Raw genomic sequence first — 20,357 nt, 5'->3', positions numbered from 1 at the left:
TCCACGTCACATGAAAATACCTTTTCCAAAATTTGAAAGCATTTCTTAAGAGCAGTCAGAAGCATATTGTTTTTTTTTTTTTTCCCCTCTTTCCTTTTCAAAGCAAAGCAGCGTTCCACCCTTGCTGTCTGTCTCTTAAAAAAAAAAAAAAAAAAAAAAAAAAAAAAAAGAAGTTTTGAGAATTTCACTTTTCTATTCACTGCAGTCCTGGCCAAAGTAAAGCCCTCTTTTACATTGACGTCAAGATCTTTGCTAAGATTAGGGTTTCATTTCTCTATTGCAGCAATTAGCCAGGGAATGTATAAAAGGCTTCAGGGAAGCAAGCAAGAACTCCAGAGGAGAAAGCACTTTGCACCATAGGCAGATAGCAAGAGACAGGGCTAGAGGAGGAAGGCAGGAACGGAGAGAAGGAGGGGGGGAGAGAGGGAGGAGGAAGGGAGTAAGGAACAGAAAGTTTGTATGTCCATAAACCTTTTTTAACAAAAGTGTTGTAGCACCTGGTAGCTAGCTTTACTGACACAGGAGTGGGAGGTCTGTTCAGTGCTTAAATAGCTGAGAAACAATGGGATAGCGCTGGAAAGTTAACAATTAACAATCTCAGCTTAAATTTGGTATCTGCAGGGAGCTGGAAGCACAGCTGCCTCTCTCTTCAGCAAAATCAGGAGATCTCCTAGTTAAGGGAAGAACTTCTGTTAACATCTTAGTTTTCTGAAAATTAAGCAACTTTGAGTTGAACGAGTATCATGCAGTTATGGTTTTAACCAGCTTGCTCATATTTAACTATATCTGCTCATTTTGAAGAATGAGACGCAGAGAGGTTAATGAGGCTTTTAACAAGCTTTTTACTTTGCTTCTGTAAATGAGAGCACGGGGCAAAAAAGGGAGCTGAATTCATCCGGCAGAAGAGAAGCAGCAAGGAAAATGGGTCTGTTAAGTGTGGATTTGCTGATCACGCTTCAGATCTTGCCGGTTTTTTTCTCCAATTGCCTCTTCCTTGCGCTGTATGACTCTGTGATCCTCCTGAAGCACATGGTGCTGTTTCTGAGCCGCTCTAAGTCTGCGCGCGGTGAGTGGCGGAGGATGCTGACCTCGGAGGGGCTGCGCTGCGTCTGGAACAGCTTCCTTCTGGACGCCTACAAGCAGGTGGGTGCGGGTCGGCACCGGCATGGTGGGGTGGGCAGCTGCGCTGGGCATCCCTGTTGCCAGCAAAGAAGGGAGTTACGCCGTGCGCTGCACAGAGTTCCCTGTTTGAAGTTAAGTTTGGTGGGAGAGGTAAAAGTGGAAGGGAGCATTGCTTGTAGTTTGGAGCTGAGAGACTGGAGAGCTGCTGGCTCTTATTTGCCACTCATTCTGTACAGCCTCTGCCATATCACTTAGCCGTGCCTCTGTTTCCCTGCCAGTGCAAATAATAATGTTTATAAAGTACTTTGAGATCTGCACATAAGAGTAATTGTACAATGTTCTAAAAGCTTTTTAAGTTGTCAGTCGTTTGCCACGTGAGATCCTCAAGCATTATGCAAACAGTGCATCTTGAGATAGAGCTCTAGATAATCAAATGTTCTTTACCTAACATAGAATTGCTTTAATCAGTGTAAAAGATAAAACTGAATCTTTGTCATTACACCACTGTTTTCTCTTACATATGTATTAATTTTTAGATTGGAAGAATTCAGGTAATAGTAAAACTGAGCATAGAGTGAAACAGTGAGCCTTTTTTCCTGATGAAAGCAGTGAGGATGTGTCAGAGATTAAAAATGAACTTGACTGACTGAGGGATAGCTGCCTGGTGATTTAAGTTAATAATGCTAATAGCAGTTATGCAACATGTTTTTTTTTTTTTTCCCCTTTAAAGTGTTGTACAAACATTACCCATTGGTACTGCCCAGGTCTGATGCGGTGCTTATAACTCCCTTTTATATATTGAGAAAGTGGTCACAAAAAGATGAAATTTCTTAAACAGGCCACCCAGTTAGTAAGTAGAAGAGCTGGATTCAGAGCCCTGTGGCTTCCAAAACAGTACTTAGTCTGTTAATGTGTTGTCTTATTTAAACCTTCTAATTTAACACACCTAGTGATGTCATGAGGTCATCGGGGACCTCTCCAAACAATAGCTCTGTATCTTTTGAAATAATTATTTTTGTATCCTCTCACCCCCTAGACCCCTTTCACATCCTCTCAGTATTTACTCTTACCTAAAGAAGTGAAGAGCTGGTGGTGTTGGTGATTGCTGGCTTTTTGATACAAAATACAAGCTGCTTAGTCTGAAACCAAAGCCACAGAGATGTTAATTTTCAGTATAAGACAAATATAAATAACATTAGTCTTTGCCAAATGGGTCAACCTCTTATTGCCACACTAGGAATCAGCCAGCTGGCTATCCAAATAAAGTAATGCTGAATACTGAAGTTCACTATTCTCCCATCCCTTCTAATTTCTGGTTTTAGTCTTTTCACAAACATTAAGAAACAGATTTTTCAGCAGCCTTGTTAAATGGGTTGGTGAACACTATTGTTACCATTTTAAAGATGAGGCAAGACAGGACAGTTAATGTATGACTTGGACAAGGCTCACAAGGATGTCAACAGTGCAACTCTGAAACAGCCAAATTTCCACTTCCCAAAATTTTGACCTGTATGTGGCCCAAGTTCTGCAGAAGGTGTGGAGAGGTAGAGAGTCGCATAGTCATGAAATATTTCCAGTCTTGTTTTGCTTAAAACTGTACTTTTCTTAAAGTAGTACTTTATATTTTCCTCAGTACTGTTAGTGTCAACGATGGAAGTTGTGGTTAGGGGGGCTTTGTGCTGTTTTTGGTGTTAACAATGAAATGCGTACCTTGAACTTAGATGTCTTCCTTATCATCATTAAATGACATAGATTGCTCACGCCAATCAATCTCTACAGTCCCTGGAATGAATTCAGCAGAAAAAATGTGTATAAATGTAACCAAATTTTCTCACCTCATTCAAAAAAATATAAATAATGCATTCATGACAGCTGTCCTTAAGACAAAACTAACTGACTGACAAATAATGGAAAGGGTCCTTTTTACTTCACAGAATTATGGGCCACAAGGCTAGAAAGTTATTGGAAAATGCTGATTGATACGGAGAGGTTGATAATTGTAGAGATTGAATTATAGAGGTGACAAATAAATGGAGCAATGTTAGCTGAAGGAGGAGAGTAATCTCTACTAAAAGTTGGTAGAGATGAAAAAATAGGAAATGTACAATGTCCTATGTGACATAAGAGTATAAAAAATGTGAGAAGTAGTGACGTATATTGGATTGTCCTATGAAGCATCTTTTCCTTAAAATATATTTTTCTCAGTCCTGAAAAATACTTTCCAGTTTTCATATCTTAATCTTAGCCAAGGTAGGAAATGAAAATATTATGGAATCAAGATACTAAATTGTAAAGCTAAATGCAGTCTGTGTCATAACTTTTATTGCTTATTGCTTCAGTTTTCTAGCTGTAGCCAGGTATTAGCAAAGTACTTAAGCAGGTGCTTGAACTCATTCCGTTCTGGAATATTTATGAGATAATCACAGATTTTTGGCTAGATTAGCAGAACTGAAGATGGATGAAATAGACCAAAGCTTAGCAGAAGCCTGGATCAGGGCAGTAACTATACTTGGTTGTACTGTGTTTTGTGTGACTTACACAGAATTCTTCCTGAGCACTTTTCACAGCATATTGCATAAAAGTACTTCATGGTCTATTTGTATTTGCTGGAAAATTTACTGAAAGCCATTTCAGAGAAAATTCAGTGGGTAAATATTGGGTTCTAGATTGACAGTGAATTTATTCTAAGAAAAGAGTTCTGACTTGAGCACACAGAACTGAATGACTTTGTTTAGAAATTAGAGTACAAGAGATTTTTTGTGAATAACTGGAGTATATTTGAAAACAAGACACTGATGCATTTTCTCCTGCAGAAAAACTTTAATATCTTACCCAAATTTGAACTTCCTGTTCTGTTCTTTGTTGTTCCTAAGTATGGCTACACATGATTTTTCAGTTAAGACACTTATTTAAGAGGCAAGATTATTTAACAACAGCTGAAAATTTTAATATCCCCAGTGGACAAACAATGCACAGTTTGATGTTTTGAGTATAGAATGTTTTCTATATTTTCTTTTAATGACATTTTATTTATTTTCCCTACATTTTAGTGTACAACCAGAATAAAAGTGACTGGTCTTATTTATCTTTGATTTCTCATGTGAATTTTATCAAAGATTAATGTATCTCTTTTTACTTCCTTAGCCCTGAAGCTCATTATCTGTCACACTCAGTGCTGGTATTGTCCACATCGGAACATCTTTGTAATTTAAGGAACCTTCTCCCACTACCCTTTCCCAAGAGGCAAGCATGTCTTACATTACAGTAAGGGAGTCATTAGGATCAAGTTAGTTGTCGTAAGAGATAAATACAGCTAGTAGACAAATCATGTTAACTTTATTTAACTGGAAGGGTGCTACTTTTGTTTAGCTATTATTTTTCAAATTTACTGCTGTGCTTTGTCATCTACAAAAAACAAGATGATTGACTCCTGAAGAGAAAAATCTTGTATCCATCTTTGTATAGGTAGTTACACATTCATACATTTTTCTGTGTGTACAGATATATATGCACATGTGTATCTGTCTCTATATCTGTACCTAGGTGTGTGCACAAATGCAAAGCATGGATATAAATTTGCTCTTACAGAAGACAGTCCACTTCCATTTCTCCACATATGTATACACACTCATGTATATACCTGTAGACACATATAGATATGGGTGCATGCACACCCTCTGCTAAGAGAGTAAAAACAAAAGTTTTGGGAGTGTGTTAGAATACTTTCTGCATGAATTGTATGGTTTCATCTATACAAATGCAGTGAAGCATCTGTTCCAGCCTATAGCACATACACTGTGTTACGTATCTTAGAAATTTTCAGAGGAAAACCTAGAGACATTTTGAAAAGAATATTGTATTTACTTTAATATATATTTTTTTCACCTAGTAAATTCTGTGCTTCATTTAATACTGGTATGAAACCCATTTCTATGATTCTAAAGGTGAGAAATTGTTATCTAAGCTGTTTTTAAAATGAGTGCAGTAGTGCCCATGGTTAAGCCTTGTACTGGGCTGTTTTCCAGTACCTGATGCAAGCTTACTGTTTTAGCAATGCAGTTTCTGTTTCTGGTCCCCAACACAGATCTGTAAGGCTACCCTACAGGAAATCCTTTCTATTCTGCACCTTAGTGTGGGTTGTCAAGAGGAGGCCCTGTGTCAGGAATTTTTTCTCAGTGGCATCTTCCTGATGCACTCAAATGATAGGCAGGGTTGTATCTTTGCGTAGTTGTACAACTTTCCATTACCTTTACAAAGAGCCATCAGTGAGTGCTGGCATTGTAGGCTCAACAGGGATGCGGGTTCTGGCAGAAGGTTCCAGCCTCAGAACACAGACCCACCTCTGCTCCAGGCCCATCGAGACCTTCCTAACTACAGGAAGGCACAGTTAAATTACTTTTCACTACTTCTGCCTGCCTAACAGGCACATTTACTGTTTAAAAAAAGCCAAAAAAAAGTATGCAAAAGAAGGCAGAATGAAGAAGGGTCAAGTTCTGAGACGTTAAGTGCATTCTGTGAACATTATCGCAAAGAAGGATGTGAACGTAACAGAAAGACTTGTCTTTTACTTGCTCTTTTGCTGTCCAGTATCTCTCTGCTTTTTGGTGATCTTTTTTGATTGGAAGAAAGACATAATTTATATACTTTTTTTAAGGTAAGGAAGTGTCATTCTCTGCAGTTGGCAGTCATAAAGCCGCATTGTGAAATAAATGCTTTCCTGAAGGGTGAGTGTTGTGTAGTTTCAGGGTGTAGGGCTAGACATTGTGTGGTCTTAAAAGCTTTTACTGTCTTTATGATCTTCAGAGTTAACAGAATTGTTTTCATTGACATTTTCAAATAAAGACAACCATGAAAGAAACGAAAAACAAAACAAATCCACAATTAAAACCTTTCCTGCAGTGTTTGGAACATAAATTCTACAGGATTTGGGCTTGTCATTGTCCTTATTATTAAAACATTGTCGTTTTTATTAATATTTAATCGTGTTTATTGTAAGAGTGTTTAGGGACCAACCTAGATCAGGGAGTCATTGTGCTAGACGATGTCCTAAACAAGAGCAGCAGGGAGTTTGTACCAAGGAGCTTGCAGTTTAAACATTAAAGGCAGACAAAGGATAGGAAAAGAAACATGGTGACTCTTGCTCTGCATGCAAGTCCTACCCTCTTTACTTTGAGGGTCTAACAATTTCCTAAATCTGTACAGTTTCCTGCTTTCACCCTTATGTAGGAAAAATCCTTGCATGAACTGATTGAAAAGACTGCTTATGTTTTTGTGAAACTTTCTGGAAGCACCAGTTTGACCTTAAGATATATATGACAATTAGCTATTGTGCATCATTAGAAAAAATTACACTTGGTCCTTCTACCTAAGCTCTGCCTCTCCAGCAAAATCACTATGTGAGTTCACACAGCGCTAAAGCTGAGGAATGAATAATCATTCAAAATAATGTCAAATGTCTCCTGTGTGTCTGCTACCCAGACAGTGCTGGTTAACCAGCCTGTCAGTGCAGGCCTCTGGTATCTTTAGGTAAGAGTCAGTAAGGTTGCCCCAGAGGACACAACGTCATGGGCCATGCTCCCATCTTTAGGAGATCATAAACTATAGGGAAGATTGTCCCTCCGATCAGGGGAAATAGAATTTTCTTTATGAGAATGTAAGGCAAAAAGCTCCTTTGTACTTTTCTTTTGCCATGCATACTTATTTCTGGGGCTGGCAGTTTTTAAATAAAGAGGACATTGTTTGACTGGTTATTTTTATCCAGACTGTGACCTTTTAATTTGTCTCCCACTTTCCTCCCTCAGCTTCACACACCTGATCCTAAATAAAGACTCTGGACTCTGGAGTAACACTAGTAAATTACAATCTCTGCTCCTCAGTTCAGGTACTCAAGTATCTTAAAGCAAACTGCCACCTCCCCATGATAAATGAAGAGTTCCCATTCCTGTACACTACTCCAAACAAGAACTTCCAGTAAATTTTAGCCACTGCAAAACTCTGAGACATGTAAGAAGAAAAAACTAAAATAATAATATATATACTTCTGCAGCCAGAGTCTGATTATTATTTGGATGAAGTGCTGAGAAATATCAGGCTATTTGGAGGCTTTGCTTAGCTGAATGGAATCAAATCAAAGGAAAGCATGGAATATAAAAAAGAGCAAAAAACGCCAGGGATTCAGTTCATAACCTGGACTCCAGTCCCAAGCACAGCACGTCTGTATTTAAATGGCTAATATCACAGACTGCTAATTGTCTGGCAACACCTATTTTATTTAGGGGTTTGACACAGCCTAATGAGTCTGCCAAACTGTTTGAAAATCTCTCATGTGGGGAACGAAAGCCATATTTCAGTGCGCAGAATCTCAAGAGTTATGCTAAAGCTGATAAAAGCAAAACAACAAAACAGAAAAGGTAAATGAAGAGGTCATATTCTGTCCATGGGCCTTTTTTTATTCTCATGGAGCATGAGCAACAAAGCTAGCAGTATGCACTATTTTTAGCCTGTAGTTTATGAACAGAGTTTTCTTTCTTGCACCTAAGTCTCCTTCATTTTTCTGTCTGCGCGTTAAACATCAACAGCCTTGCTCCCTTTTACTCTCTCTGCACTCAGAGGTGGAGATGCAGTACCAGGACTTTCAAGCAAACACAAAATTCACCCTAACTATGCGAGTTAGTTCTTTTGGGCCAGGCTGGCTTGCACGCGTGCTGGGCTTACCGTGTGTGTTTTGCAGGGACAGGTGGCCTGGTTTCCACCTCTGTCTGCTGTCCAAAATGCTCCAGCTCAGTGCTCGAATTGTCACACACATAAATACGTGATTATAGCTGGATTGCGTGTGAGGGATATTCTGCTAGTTTGTTTCTCAGAATATATATTTTGCCTGCCTTTGTGTAACATTTCAAAAGCGGTTTGGCTGAATACATGGCTTTTTTGTTTATTTTGCCATTGTGTTGATTTTCTTTTCCAAGAGCTATTTTTTCTTTCAATAAATAACAACAAAGAAGACAACCAAGCCCACAATGCAGATGATCAGCAAGGATGATATTGTCATCCTGTGTCAATCGGTTCCCGAGCCTGGTGAAATAAAGAGTTCCTTTGGGAACGTCAGCACTTCATCAGGACCAATTAGTGGAGATACCGCTGCTTGTGTTTGAGCATTAACGACTGGGCAGGGCTGTTTTTTGAGTGCCTGACACTGGCATGGAACAAGGCACCGACCTAATTACTCTTCTACAAGAGCAGAAAATGCCTTGTGAATGTCCTCTTGGCAAGGATGTCTCATTAAGAGGAAAAAATAAACAACACAAGCACTCCTAGAAACAAAAATTAACACGATAGGTAACCTACGGCCATGAGACTCACTTCGTGGCTGTGGGAAATGAAGAGAAACTGTTGTAAGGTGGCAGATGATATATTTCTACCTAATTTCCTAAATCTACCTATTTTTTGACAGTAAGAAATATGGTAGGTGGGACACAAGCATGCATTGTTGGAGAAGAGTGAAATGCATTACAGTTATTGGAATCACTGTTAAATAGTAGTTGAAGGGCATTCATACGTTGGTGCTCAATTGGAGTTGTTTTGTTAGTCTGTTCTTTCATGGTTTGCAGACTTCCCTAGGAAAAGAACTATTTGGTAGGCCTGAGCAAAGAGTTGGTAATGAGGAACTTAGAATATTTAGCCTCTTTTTCTGCACAAATATGATTTAAGGAAAAGACTGTGGTTTCTCAGTTAAAGATTTTGGTATTGGTTAGAGTATTTTTGGTCTTAATAGCGTTGTCAAAATAGAATCTGAAGAGTCAGAGAAACAGTTTGCTCAAAAGTTTGTCTCCTGAGCAACTCTGCTGCTCAGTTGTACTTGCTTCTGTCCTTTTTACCTTTATTTTCTTCTCCTTTGAAAAGTGCTGGCATATAACAGGAATTGAAAGTGTGTTGTTCAATTGTGATTTATGAGACAAATCACATGTAATTACTTATTTTCTTTGACTGATTGAGCACATGCTCTTTAATACTGAGGTCCATTATTCATCCAGTGAGTGGGTGCAGCAGCACACACAACAGCACTTGTCATACTTTGCTCAAAAGATGGATTTTGGGCAACTCAGCCTTGAAAAATCAATTGCTTTGTAGTGTATGAATGGTTAAGCTTTCTAGGTAAGGGGAATCTAGAGTTTGTGCAGATGTTATTTTTTGGAAATTGTCAGCTTAAACTGTGGAACTGTCTATCTGGCTTGTGGATGAATGCAACCCTTAGAATGACAGGATCATTTACAGATGATCTTGACCTTTGTATTTTTTGCTTATATCTGATCTTTACCATATAGACTTCTGCTTTACCTATCTTATTGCATATAATGGTAGAGAGAAATGAAATGTTCAACAGCTCTGCAGAAAAGTATTTACTACCTGTAATGAACTAAGTATAGCACCTCTTAGATGCTGCGAGTTGAGTCTCTTGTAACACAAAGAAACACTAAAGCCTGAGTGTCTGAACCTGCCTTTCCAGAGAGATGATTTATTCTATTGAGAAGAATTGAAATACAGCCTTTTTCCTTCCTTGAGTTCAATGGAGAGCCCACTCACACAACAGATCTTAAAATCATTTATTTCAAAATTTGTTTGTTTCCAAGCCTATTTTTTTTTAACTTGCCATGGCTCTAGCAGACAGTGCATGATGCACAGGGGAGATGGAGGGCTGTGCTTTCCTGAGGCAGCACTTACTACCCTTGGCTGAAGTGCAGCTGCACATCTATTTCCAGAGGTGTCATCACTACATGCTTGGCCTGAAGAAATTTAAGGATCTTGGGTACTTTTATTTCCATTTTTCTCTCTCTAGCTGAACTTTGAGTACATGGCATCACATTTGCATCTCCATTTGCTCCACAGAAAATAGTGGAAATGATATTTATATTCTGCACCAGCATACTGTGGAACTTTCTCAGGTAATTGTAAATTCTGGTGTCATTAAAAGGAGAGTCTTACAAAATCTGCTTTGGTTAGACTCTGATTCAGTTGCTATTCTGATGAAATAATGTGGAGTCATGAATAACTGCAGATTTGCCCAGTTTAGTCAGGATTCTTGGGAGAAATGCAGGATCCAGTATCTACAAGGTACTTGCCTCTATATCTTTGTGGAGCAGCAAATACATTTGTTAAGTATTCACCTGTTAACTCAGCTTCTTACTATATCTGACTCATCAGAATACCCTACAATGTAATATAGATTAAAAATGTACTGTAATTCAGTAATTGAATCACATTTTATACAGTTCTTATTCAGAGTTAGCTTCTACTGATTTCATGTGGAGCTTGGCTTCAAAAGGAAGTGAATGAAGAATTAAGAACTTAGAATTTGGCCTGTATGTATCCTTTGAAGCAACACTTTTAAACATAATCAACAGGAGGAAAAGACAATAACAGAGAAATAATAAAGGGTAATTGCATACTTATACTAGAGCTTGATGTTAAAGGCAGATGCATAAGAATTGCTGTGGCAGAACTCATTAAAGCTAATTGTCTTCTGTAGAAAGATTTTGTGATTCCACGGTAGTTATCAGCTAAGGATCTTGGAGCCCTCTGCAGGCACTACCTTACTCTGGCAGTCCCAGCTGAGAGATAATGTTCTGTCTTTGGAGGAAGGGAATTTCAGACAAATGCTGCTGGATTTCACAATTGCTTGTTGGATCCAAATTACTTCTGGGATTAGGTCTGATAACACCTAACTTTTACTTCATCTAACTTGAGCTGTCATCAAAACTTTCCCCTTTTCTTGCTGTTTTCTTTCAATCTTCTAGAGAAGCACTGCAATAGAAGGGAATTAATCACTTGATTACTAATTGAGTGATTTGAAGAGCGCTGTTATCAGCGATCCACTGTCAAAACAGAATAATGTGTTCAGTGTGTGTCTGCAGAGATGTCTCTTCTGTTTGCTACTCTGAGTATTTTCATTTTTGGACTGCAGGATGGAAGAGAACACATATATAAAATCTTCCAATTTATCAAAGTTGGGGGGCACAACGTGCTATGAAGATCAGGAATTTAATGCAGAATGATTCTGAAGAATCAGAAATATGGGATGCTGATCAATGGAGATGAGTGCAAAGCACTAAATTCAGGCTGGGCAGTGAAGTACACGTCTATGATGAGGAAAATCTAGAAAGCTGAAAAATGAAACCTACGCACTACAACAGCTCATTAGCTAACTCTTAGTCAATAGTTTACTGTTTTTCCAAAACAGTTATGATGGAAAAAGCAAATATCTGGAATGTATAAACAGGTTTAACTTGTGGAACTAATGAAGTAATTGTCACAGAAAAAAGTTGGAAGAAATAGAAGGTAGTCTACTACCTTCTAGGCAACTTAGAGTCTGCAAACATAAAAGAGTTGACAAGGCTATGTTTATGGTAGACAGGACAAAACAGGTCCAGGAACCAATTTTCTAACAATAATGCAGTGGTATACATGTCAAGAATGACACATTTTCCTGTACTGTGAGTAGGGGTGGACTAGATGAACTTTTTGATGCTGATGCTTCTAAAGACTTGAAAACTCCTGAATCCCCATGCTAGTGCCCATGTGGGCAACTGCAGTACTATTTGAATAGGCAATTATTGATTTGAATACAATAATCATAAAGGATACTGGATAAGAAATCATGCTAACTTTCTATAATATTCTTTGTTCTGTTGTCAGGTCAAACTTGGAGGAGAAGCTCCAAACTCCAGTGTAATCCACATAGCCAAGCGCAATGATGGTAGTGGTAGCAGCTGGAAGAGTGTTGGTGGTAACTGTGGGGCCAAGTGCCATCTTCTGGATTTTGCCAACTCTGAGCGGCCACTGGTTGTTAATTTCGGCTCAGCTACTTGACCACCGTTCACAAGCCAGCTGTCTGCCTTCAGCAAGCTGGTGGAAGAGTTCTCTGGTGTGGCTGACTTTCTGTTGGTCTACATCGATGAGGCTCATCCGTCAGATGGCTGGGCTGCTCCTGGTATCTCCCCCTCTTCCTTTGAAGTTAAGAAGCACAGAAATCAGGAAGATCGATGTGCAGCTGCTTACCAACTCCTGGAACGCTTCTCCTTGCCACCTCAGTGCCAAGTAGTGGCTGACTGCATGGACAACAATGCCAATGTGGCCTATGGGGTTTCATTTGAGCGAGTATGCATTGTGCAGAGACAAAAAATTGCCTACCTGGGAGGTAAAGGCCCCTTTTTCTACAATCTTCAGGAGGTTCGTCTTTGGTTGGAGCAAAACTTCAGCAAAAGATGAAATCCATTCTCTTCAGAAAATATGTCAACAGATGTGTCCCGTTAAGGTGACGTAAAAGGGAATTAAGGAAAATATATGCTGGCTTGAATAAGGCCTTTCAGATCATTGCAGGAGAACACAATTGATAACCAAGTTGAACTAGGAAAAGAAAATGATGAACCAACTCACATAACCATTATTGTAAGAAAAGAATCCCACTCCTGCACTCCCTATGGGACACAAAAGGTGAAGAGGCTGTAGAGGAAACATGCTGCGGGTGTGCAGGAAGAGAGATGAGGTAAGATTTGTCTCCTGGAGGAACCCATCTTGCGAAGCGTTGATGGTGGGGTGAGCTGGAAGCCTTGCTGCCTGGAAGACAGTCCGTGGAAGGGAAATGCTGTGCATTTCATCAATAGCATTTCTTCATGTTCCTGTGGCCAACGCAAGCAATTTTGAAGGAACCAGGGTCTTGCAATGACTTTGCATAGAAATGCAGTCGAGTGTGGCATTCTTCTCATGGTAAAGATTTTCTTGTTTAGAGACTAAGTGAACCATCGTGCAAAGCATTGTGCATGCACATGATCAAGATGAAACATTGTATGCTGGTATTTGTACTCTCTATGGACATCTCTGCACAGCATATTAATGATGCAATTCTATCTATATGTTTGCATCCAATAGGTAGGTCTATGCCTGCTGAGAGAGATATTTAAATCTTTGAAGTTGTACCAAAAAGAAAAAGGTGATCAATTAAACCCATTATGATCCACATTGAAAACTAAAAACTTGGACTGTTTGTAACAACACAGCAAGAGCCATATAGTATTGGTATCACGAGGTAGAATTCAGTTGATGCCATTTCCTGGTTCTCAGAGCTGGCAGCAGCATGCATTTCTCAATATTCTCTCATTCTCTCTCTTTCTATTCCCCCTCGAACTCTTTCTGTCTAGAATTAAATTTAAAGGTTGCTTCATTTTTAGATTTTTTAAAAATAACTTATTTCTCTCTCTTTTTTTTTGTTGTTGTTGTGTTTTAATTTTAGTTTTATTTTTATTTGAGTTAATGACCACACAGATGCATTTTGGGGATGGGGGATCTTTTATACAACATACTTTACCTCACTGAAATGAAAACTATCTTTCCCTTAACCTGTTAAATGTAGCCAAACTGATTTTTGCTGTATTAGATACTTGCAATTAGTTTATAACTAGATTAGTTTAGCTGAAAGTTAAGTAGTTTGCACCTCAAAATTAATGAACTGCTCATGGATGAGACAGTAGTCTGTGTTTGTTTCACCAGTGCTCTCAAGAGTCTTCTCAGAAAAACAGGGAGGACAAACAGTGTGAATAAACGTGAAAGTGTGAAAAATGGCAGAATTTTCATAGGAATGGGTTTGAGGAATATTTCAATTATGTTTTAAGAGACGATGTCAATTTAAAGTACACATTAAATTTACATATACTAAAAACTAAAATGTTTTCATTGAGCCTGATAAAAGGACATGTTTACAATGAGCTGTTAGAGCTTAGACGTGAAAGCTCATAAGAGGAGATGGACTATCAAGTATTTTCTCAGCTTTGACAGAAACATGTAACAGGTAAACAGGGTAAAAATCAAATTAGTTCCTTTAATTTCTCAACCTGCCAACTATGAGGAAGATGATGTATTAGTACTAACATATGAAAGAACAAAAAATGCATAAATATTTTTATTTTTAGAACATCTCTTTAATGTTGTATATTTCTTTTTGCTTGGTTTTCGGTCAAGTTAGCCAATTAAGAAGGCCTTTGGAAATGTATTTTCTAGTACAGGTCTAAAATAATGACAGTAACATGAGTGGTTTCTACCATTTTCTGGTTTAAACTTCCCTTTCTTATGTTTTCTTCTGGAGACCATTGAAGATAAACATGCTTATACGACCTGGCAAAGTGCATCAGAAGAAGGGTATACAGAATGCTCTTCAGGCCTTTTGGTGAGCCTAGTTTCTCAGAAAGAGTATGTGTGTGTTTATGTATACATGTATGTATGCACATAAATATGCATTGTATGTTTGTATGTATGCATATGTATGTATACAAGTGGTATAAGCGGTGTCTAAGGCCAGTAATAATACTAATCATTCTGTCCTTCCATTAATTAATGTTACTGTAACTTATTGCTCAGAGTGAAAGATCATTATTCGTCCTCACGCCTAAATGTGGGTATATCACTGAACTTTTAAAACCTAATATTATAAAAGTAGTGACATAGTCAAACTCCTTGATTTATTTAACCTAGTGTCCCACCTCTGACTTCAGGTGAAGGTGCAATAATTTCTTCTGGAATTTTTGTTATTTTCAGATGTTATTGGTTTTGTCATATCTAATGTGATCACTGATGTCTCCTTATCTCTGTGAGAGGCTAATCCAAAATTATGAGACCTAGCTATTTCTCAAAGTACTTATTCTAAAATCAAACCTCATTTTAAGATTTAAATTAGCTGCTCAGATATCATTCTTATCTCCTGCTCTTGTATGTTAGAAAGGTATAAAAAACAATGATCCCAAGTTTTCTTTTATATGTCAGTGCTTACATTCTATACATAGAAATTTACCTATTGGTTTACATTTGGCTTATTTTTTCTTAAGCCAAACAATAAGTCACACTCTTGTATAGGTTCATATTCTTTGCTTTTTCTTGAATCTTCTGTTTTTGCTACGCTGTTCTTTTACTCAGGTGAGTAGAGCTGCGGATAGTAGTCCAAGTGAAAGCATGCATTGGTGTACCCAGCACAGTATCTTTTTCTTATTATATTCTTAGTTATCTGAAACTCCATAAATCTCCATATCCTTTGTAAAACTCAAAGTAGCAAGTCTTTACTTTCTGTCTTTTCTTCCTCATCATAGATGAAATCTCAACTGTTTATCTGGGAAATGGTTAGCACAGCTGTTAAAACATACCTTTAGCTTGGAGAAGGGAGTCTGACTTAGTTATTCAATTAGTTAATACCTCTTTGTGTACCTAAAGTTCCTGTTAATTTTCAAGTCCATTTTCTTTCCCCTTTCGGATTTCTGTTATTTTGCCTTAGTGCAGTATCTTGCTATTCATAGATGTCTGTTGATCACACAGTATAAAAAAATTATAAAATTGGCTGCTCCAAATGGGAAATCCACAAGGATTTTCCACGAGAAAAAATACACAATAACTTAATTTCTTTCTTGGCAACATGAATGCTTTACTCAGCCCAAAACTTAAAGATGGTTCAGCCTCAATGAATATCAAGACAGAAATAGGTTTTGTAAATGCTGAAATTTCCCCAGAAATTTTGCAGTCAGTAAGCAAGGGAAATATTTCAAAAAGAAATAGGCTTAGGGTAAAAAATATGTTCTGTAAGTGTATGATAGACACATAAAGTCTTCAACTTTTTCTTGACAAGACTGAAATATCATACAGGAAAGGTTTGAAATTAAGTTTTATACATTTTCTGTAGTTGATGAAAGAAGAGGAGGCATATCAGATCCATGAAATGTATCATGTCAGGTAACTGTGGGCTATTTTGTATCCAGGCAGAAAGTTTGCTACCCTATTAGCATCCTGTTTCATCATTAGTCTAGTCTACTGTGAGGTTGGATTTATTTTTACTCTCACTGTTTGAGAGCACTAAACCACAGTACCCAAGGTGCTTCAGTGCGACATACTTATTGAGCAGTCGCTTGCCAAATAGGTGCCTGAAAGTATTCTGGAAGACTAGTGTTTGTAATAGAGGCTCTAATAATGTACCTCAATATTAGTATGGGAATCTTCCAGTACTTTTTCTTTTTGAGCAAGGTAAATAGCCATTCTGGACTATCATTCTACGTTGTTCTGTGCTTAGCATCATTACTTAGCACTGTATAAAATGAATGTAAAACATTTTGTACAGAAAACCGTAGCATTTTGCTGTTGCTTGTGTAGACAATGACATAAATTTAAGGCAGCAGGAAAAGCATACCCTGTCCTTTAAAAAGAAGGAATGATATTCCAAAACATGTTGTTAAACAACTGTCTGAACACTTAGAAAATGCTACCATTTGTATGAAGGTGATCTTGGTGGAAAAATCCTTAAAACTTCTCAGAAAGGTATCATTGAGGTGTGCGGGGATGGAGGTTATGTTTCTGTACGTGTGAAAGTGGCTTTTCTGTGATGTGGAGTATAGGTTTAATGGTTCAGACTTTCATTCAGTACTATAACCAAAGCAGTAAGAGGTATCAGGTAGGGAATACTGGCCAGTTTTGTTCAATTCTACACCATGTCAGTGCTGGATCCATGTTCAATTACCTATGGACCCAATGCAGAGATTTCAAAGAAGAGAGACTGGGGTGAAACCTGAATGCTTGTGTGTTTATGAAGAGCACTAACAAAAGAGTAATTGACTCAGTTGGTGTTCAGATGCTCTTACACTGGCACTCCTCTGTGCACCTTAGTGTCTCTGTGTTTGAAAGGAGAGGAGTCTCTTTAGGACCATTAACAACATTTCTGGGGTGTAGATGCCTGTGTATACTGATTATGTGTGTCATTGTTTAAATGTTAAAAATACACTTTATAGGAGAACCAGCAAAATTTTGTTACAGTATGGTGCTCCGTGAAATATGTTTTCTTGATTTCTTTTATTGTTTTTTTCTCATATTATAATAAACTATAAACAAAAATGTATCTCTTCTATGTCTTTTTATTCTAGTGTTTGTTATTAATGTGCAGTGGAATTAATATTTGACCAGGGAAACTTAAATAAAATATTTAATAACATTGTTCATCACTCTGATTTGATTGCAAGCAATATGAGCAAATCCCTACATAAATGCTGAGACTTATGTTTTCCTTATTTAAGACAGAAATTGGGATACTCGAACAGCAATTGAGTCTGCATGGAATTACAGTATTTTAAAAAATTGTGTGTTCTTGAAAAAAGCATAAAAATGCTCATATAGCACGCAAAACTCAGTCAAATTTCTTGTGAATGCAATTGTTACACATGCAGCTTCCACTTCAATGAACATAGAAAAAAAAAAAAAATGAACTGCAAACTTATGTGAAAAATAAAATCATAGAATCATAGAATCACTCAGGTTGGAAAAGACCTTAAAGACCATCGAGTCCAACCATGACCTGACCATACTACCCTAACAACCTTCTGCTAAATCACATCCCTGAGCACCACATCCAAACGGTTTTTAAACCCATCCACAGATGGTGACTCAACCACCTCCCTGGGGACCCTATTCCAGTGCTTAACAATCCTTTCTGTAAAGAAGCGTTTCCTGATATCCAACCTAAACTTTCCCTGGTGCAACTTGAGGTCATTTCCCCTTGTCCTGTCACCAGTGAGAAGAGACCAGCCCCGCTCTCACTGTAAGCACCTTATAGATATAGGAAGAGAGCAGTGAGGTCTCCCTCAGCCGCCTTTCCCCAGACTGAACAGCCCCAGTTCCTTCAGTCTCTCCTCATAGGGCACATTCTCCAAGCCCTTCACAAGCCTTGTTTCCCTTCTTTGGACGTGCTCCAGCACCTCAATGTCCTTTCTGTACTGAGGTGCCAAAAATCACTGTCACAGGTAAGAAAAATGTAAACAGAAGAAAGTCCTCAACTTCTGAAATGAACTCACTTCGTGATTTAAGCTATATTTTAGAATTTTTCTCCTCTTTGTCACCTTTGTAACAGTAAGCCTTAAAGGACCTTATATCTGAAAAAAATTGTGAATATAAGGAATTAATATAAAAAGAAATCACCAACAGGAATGATATGGAAAATGTTACATCTTTGTGTCATGATCAGAAAGATTCACTATGGTATGCTGGATATGCCATTGAAAACAAAACAAAAAATCTCTTTGCATTATCCAATTCAAGTTACAAAAATAATTCTCAAAAGTACTGAAAGAAGACAAGCTATGTGAACATTCCTATAATCTGGCTGACATGTTATGACCTTTGTATCAATTGTCCTTTATATCAATTTTTTCTCTTCTGGAAATACCTTATGTGAGTGAGGGTCCTGGTCAAAACCTTAAGGCCTCACTACGTCACCAGACTAGGAAAGAAACAACCATTCTAGGTCATATAAATCAAATATGAATACTTTAATGATTGAAGTTCCTGGTAAGATGTTGCCTACTATGTTAAATAAGAGAACAGGTAGCAAGGAAAGAGAAAAAAAACCAAAAACACAAAAACCCTCTCTTTTTGAATCAGAATTTCCCAGATATTCATATATATAATACTTGCACTGACTGTTGTGATTTGGCAATTGATTAGGTATGCAGGAAATAGGAGGGGAAGTTTTCTCCATTATCTTCTTTAAAAGTTAGTCAGCCTTTGATGTCCTTTAGACCGGTTCTTTTCCCCTTATATCCCTCCTGTGCCTTTTTCCTATCTTTTGCTCTTCTCAATCTGTAATACCCTTGGTGATGATTTTCCTATCACAGTCTTTGGATTTGTGGAACTTATATAAGGCTACGGATTATCCAAGAGCTTCATTTCAAGTGTGAATACTTTTAAAGTATTAAGAAGTTCACGTTAGCTATGCAGCACTTTGTTCTGTTTACCCTGGTATCCTCAGTGTACCGCTGATCATCTGCACATAGGTTTGCTCTGACAGATAGTTTTCCATGTGCCAGCCTAAAGAGCTAAGCACTGGGTTTCTGGGCAAACTAACAGCATGAACAAGTAGTTCACTTCCTGCAAACTGCAAGGCAGGAAACATTCAGATTTTAATCTCAACTCTGGCTACCAGAGTTCATCACCCCCCATGTCTGTCAGCAGTCACTAAAAACTCATAAAGCTGACGCTCCAGTCTTGCACAGGGTGAAGGTCTGAGTGCCAGGAGTGCCATACACTAGATCTGGCCAGATACCTTCTGAAGAAAGTCATTCGGAGGTTTACTCACAGACTCACAGGAAATTAGATCAATCCCTCCAAACCAGAAATTGGTGGACTGTGCTTGTAAATGAAAAGCACTTGCTTGATGAGAAGAGAAAGCCTCTTCCTCTCAGTATGGAAGAAACAGTAAATTCTTACCAGACGCAGATGTTCTCTCCAGTGATCCTTGAAGATCTTTACAGATGGGCTGAATGGCACTGTGTGGGGCTCAGTGTTTCATAGCACTAAAGCTGTCCCCAGAATTTCACCTAAATACCAAACACATCTGATGGAAAATAGCACCACGTTGCCATGAGTGCTTCCAGAACATCTGAAAGTACTTGAAAAGTCAGAAGTACATTTCTGTCATAGAAAGCAGATGGGCTGGATGTAAACTTCTTAACTGTTCTTTCAGGATATTTCTCTTGCCTGTCAACATCTGTATACCTTCTTATAATGTTACTTCTCTGTTGTACAATGTCATGACAAACTGTTCAGCATAATACCTAGTTCCCCTTGGGAACAGATTACAATGACCCCTTAATTCATTCTGCATGACACTGGTGCTGAGCAGATTGGAAGTTCAGGTCATCCTGGTTATTACTGTGACAAGTATTTTTGTGACAGTAGTTCACCTATTTCAGTTGTGGAAGTATCGCAGTAGGTGAGACTGGAAGACATCAGATTTTTTTTGTTTCAGGAGGACTAACTCTTGTAAGAGCTTTCTCTTATGTGTTTAGGTGGCTATCTAGAGACTTCACTGGCTTTCCAGTATTTCAGAGGAGATTATTGATAGGAGGGAGACTGACCTATTACGTGCTGATACTGATAGGACAAGGGGAATAATTTTAAAGTGAAAGAGGAGAGAGCAAATTAGATGTTAGGAGGAGATTCTTTACTCACAGGGTGGTAAGGCATTGGCACAGGCTGCTCAGAGAGTATGTGGATGTCCCAGGACAGATGATGGGGCCCTGGGCAGGCTGACCTGGGGGCAGCCTTTCCCATGGCAGGGGGTGGGAATTGGGTGGGCTTTAATGTGCCTTCCAACTCAAGCATTTCTCTAATTCTACGATTTTATGATATTTCTAACAATCTTCATAAGGCCTAAATTTCCATTTACT

The 20,357-nt window shown here is 38.3% G+C and overlaps 1 protein-coding gene across 2 annotated transcripts; it reads left to right on the top strand.

The window, feature by feature from the left end:
• Positions 1-358: 358 nt before the first annotated feature.
• Positions 359-17,035, top strand: DIO2 (iodothyronine deiodinase 2). Of its 2 annotated transcripts, none has more exons than XM_052693501.1 (2): positions 359-1,143; positions 11,812-12,384. In XM_052693501.1, exons 1-2 carry the CDS (start codon positions 922-924, stop codon positions 12,382-12,384), a joined length of 795 nt encoding a protein of 264 aa, XP_052549461.1. In that variant the 5' UTR covers positions 359-921. The 2 variants fall into 2 exon arrangements, with proteins under 2 accessions (XP_052549461.1, XP_052549460.1); XM_052693500.1 differs by having other exon boundaries at positions 363-1,143; positions 11,812-17,035.
• Positions 17,036-20,357: the final 3,322 nt, after the last annotated feature.

The sequence above is a fragment of the Tympanuchus pallidicinctus genome, unplaced genomic scaffold (assembly GCF_026119805.1).
Source record: "Tympanuchus pallidicinctus isolate F22 unplaced genomic scaffold, pur_lepc_1.0 scaffold3, whole genome shotgun sequence".
NCBI lineage: Eukaryota > Metazoa > Chordata > Aves > Galliformes > Phasianidae > Tympanuchus > Tympanuchus pallidicinctus.
The sequence above is the reverse complement of the archived record's forward strand: the minus strand, read 5'-3'. Positions and strand labels throughout refer to the sequence as shown.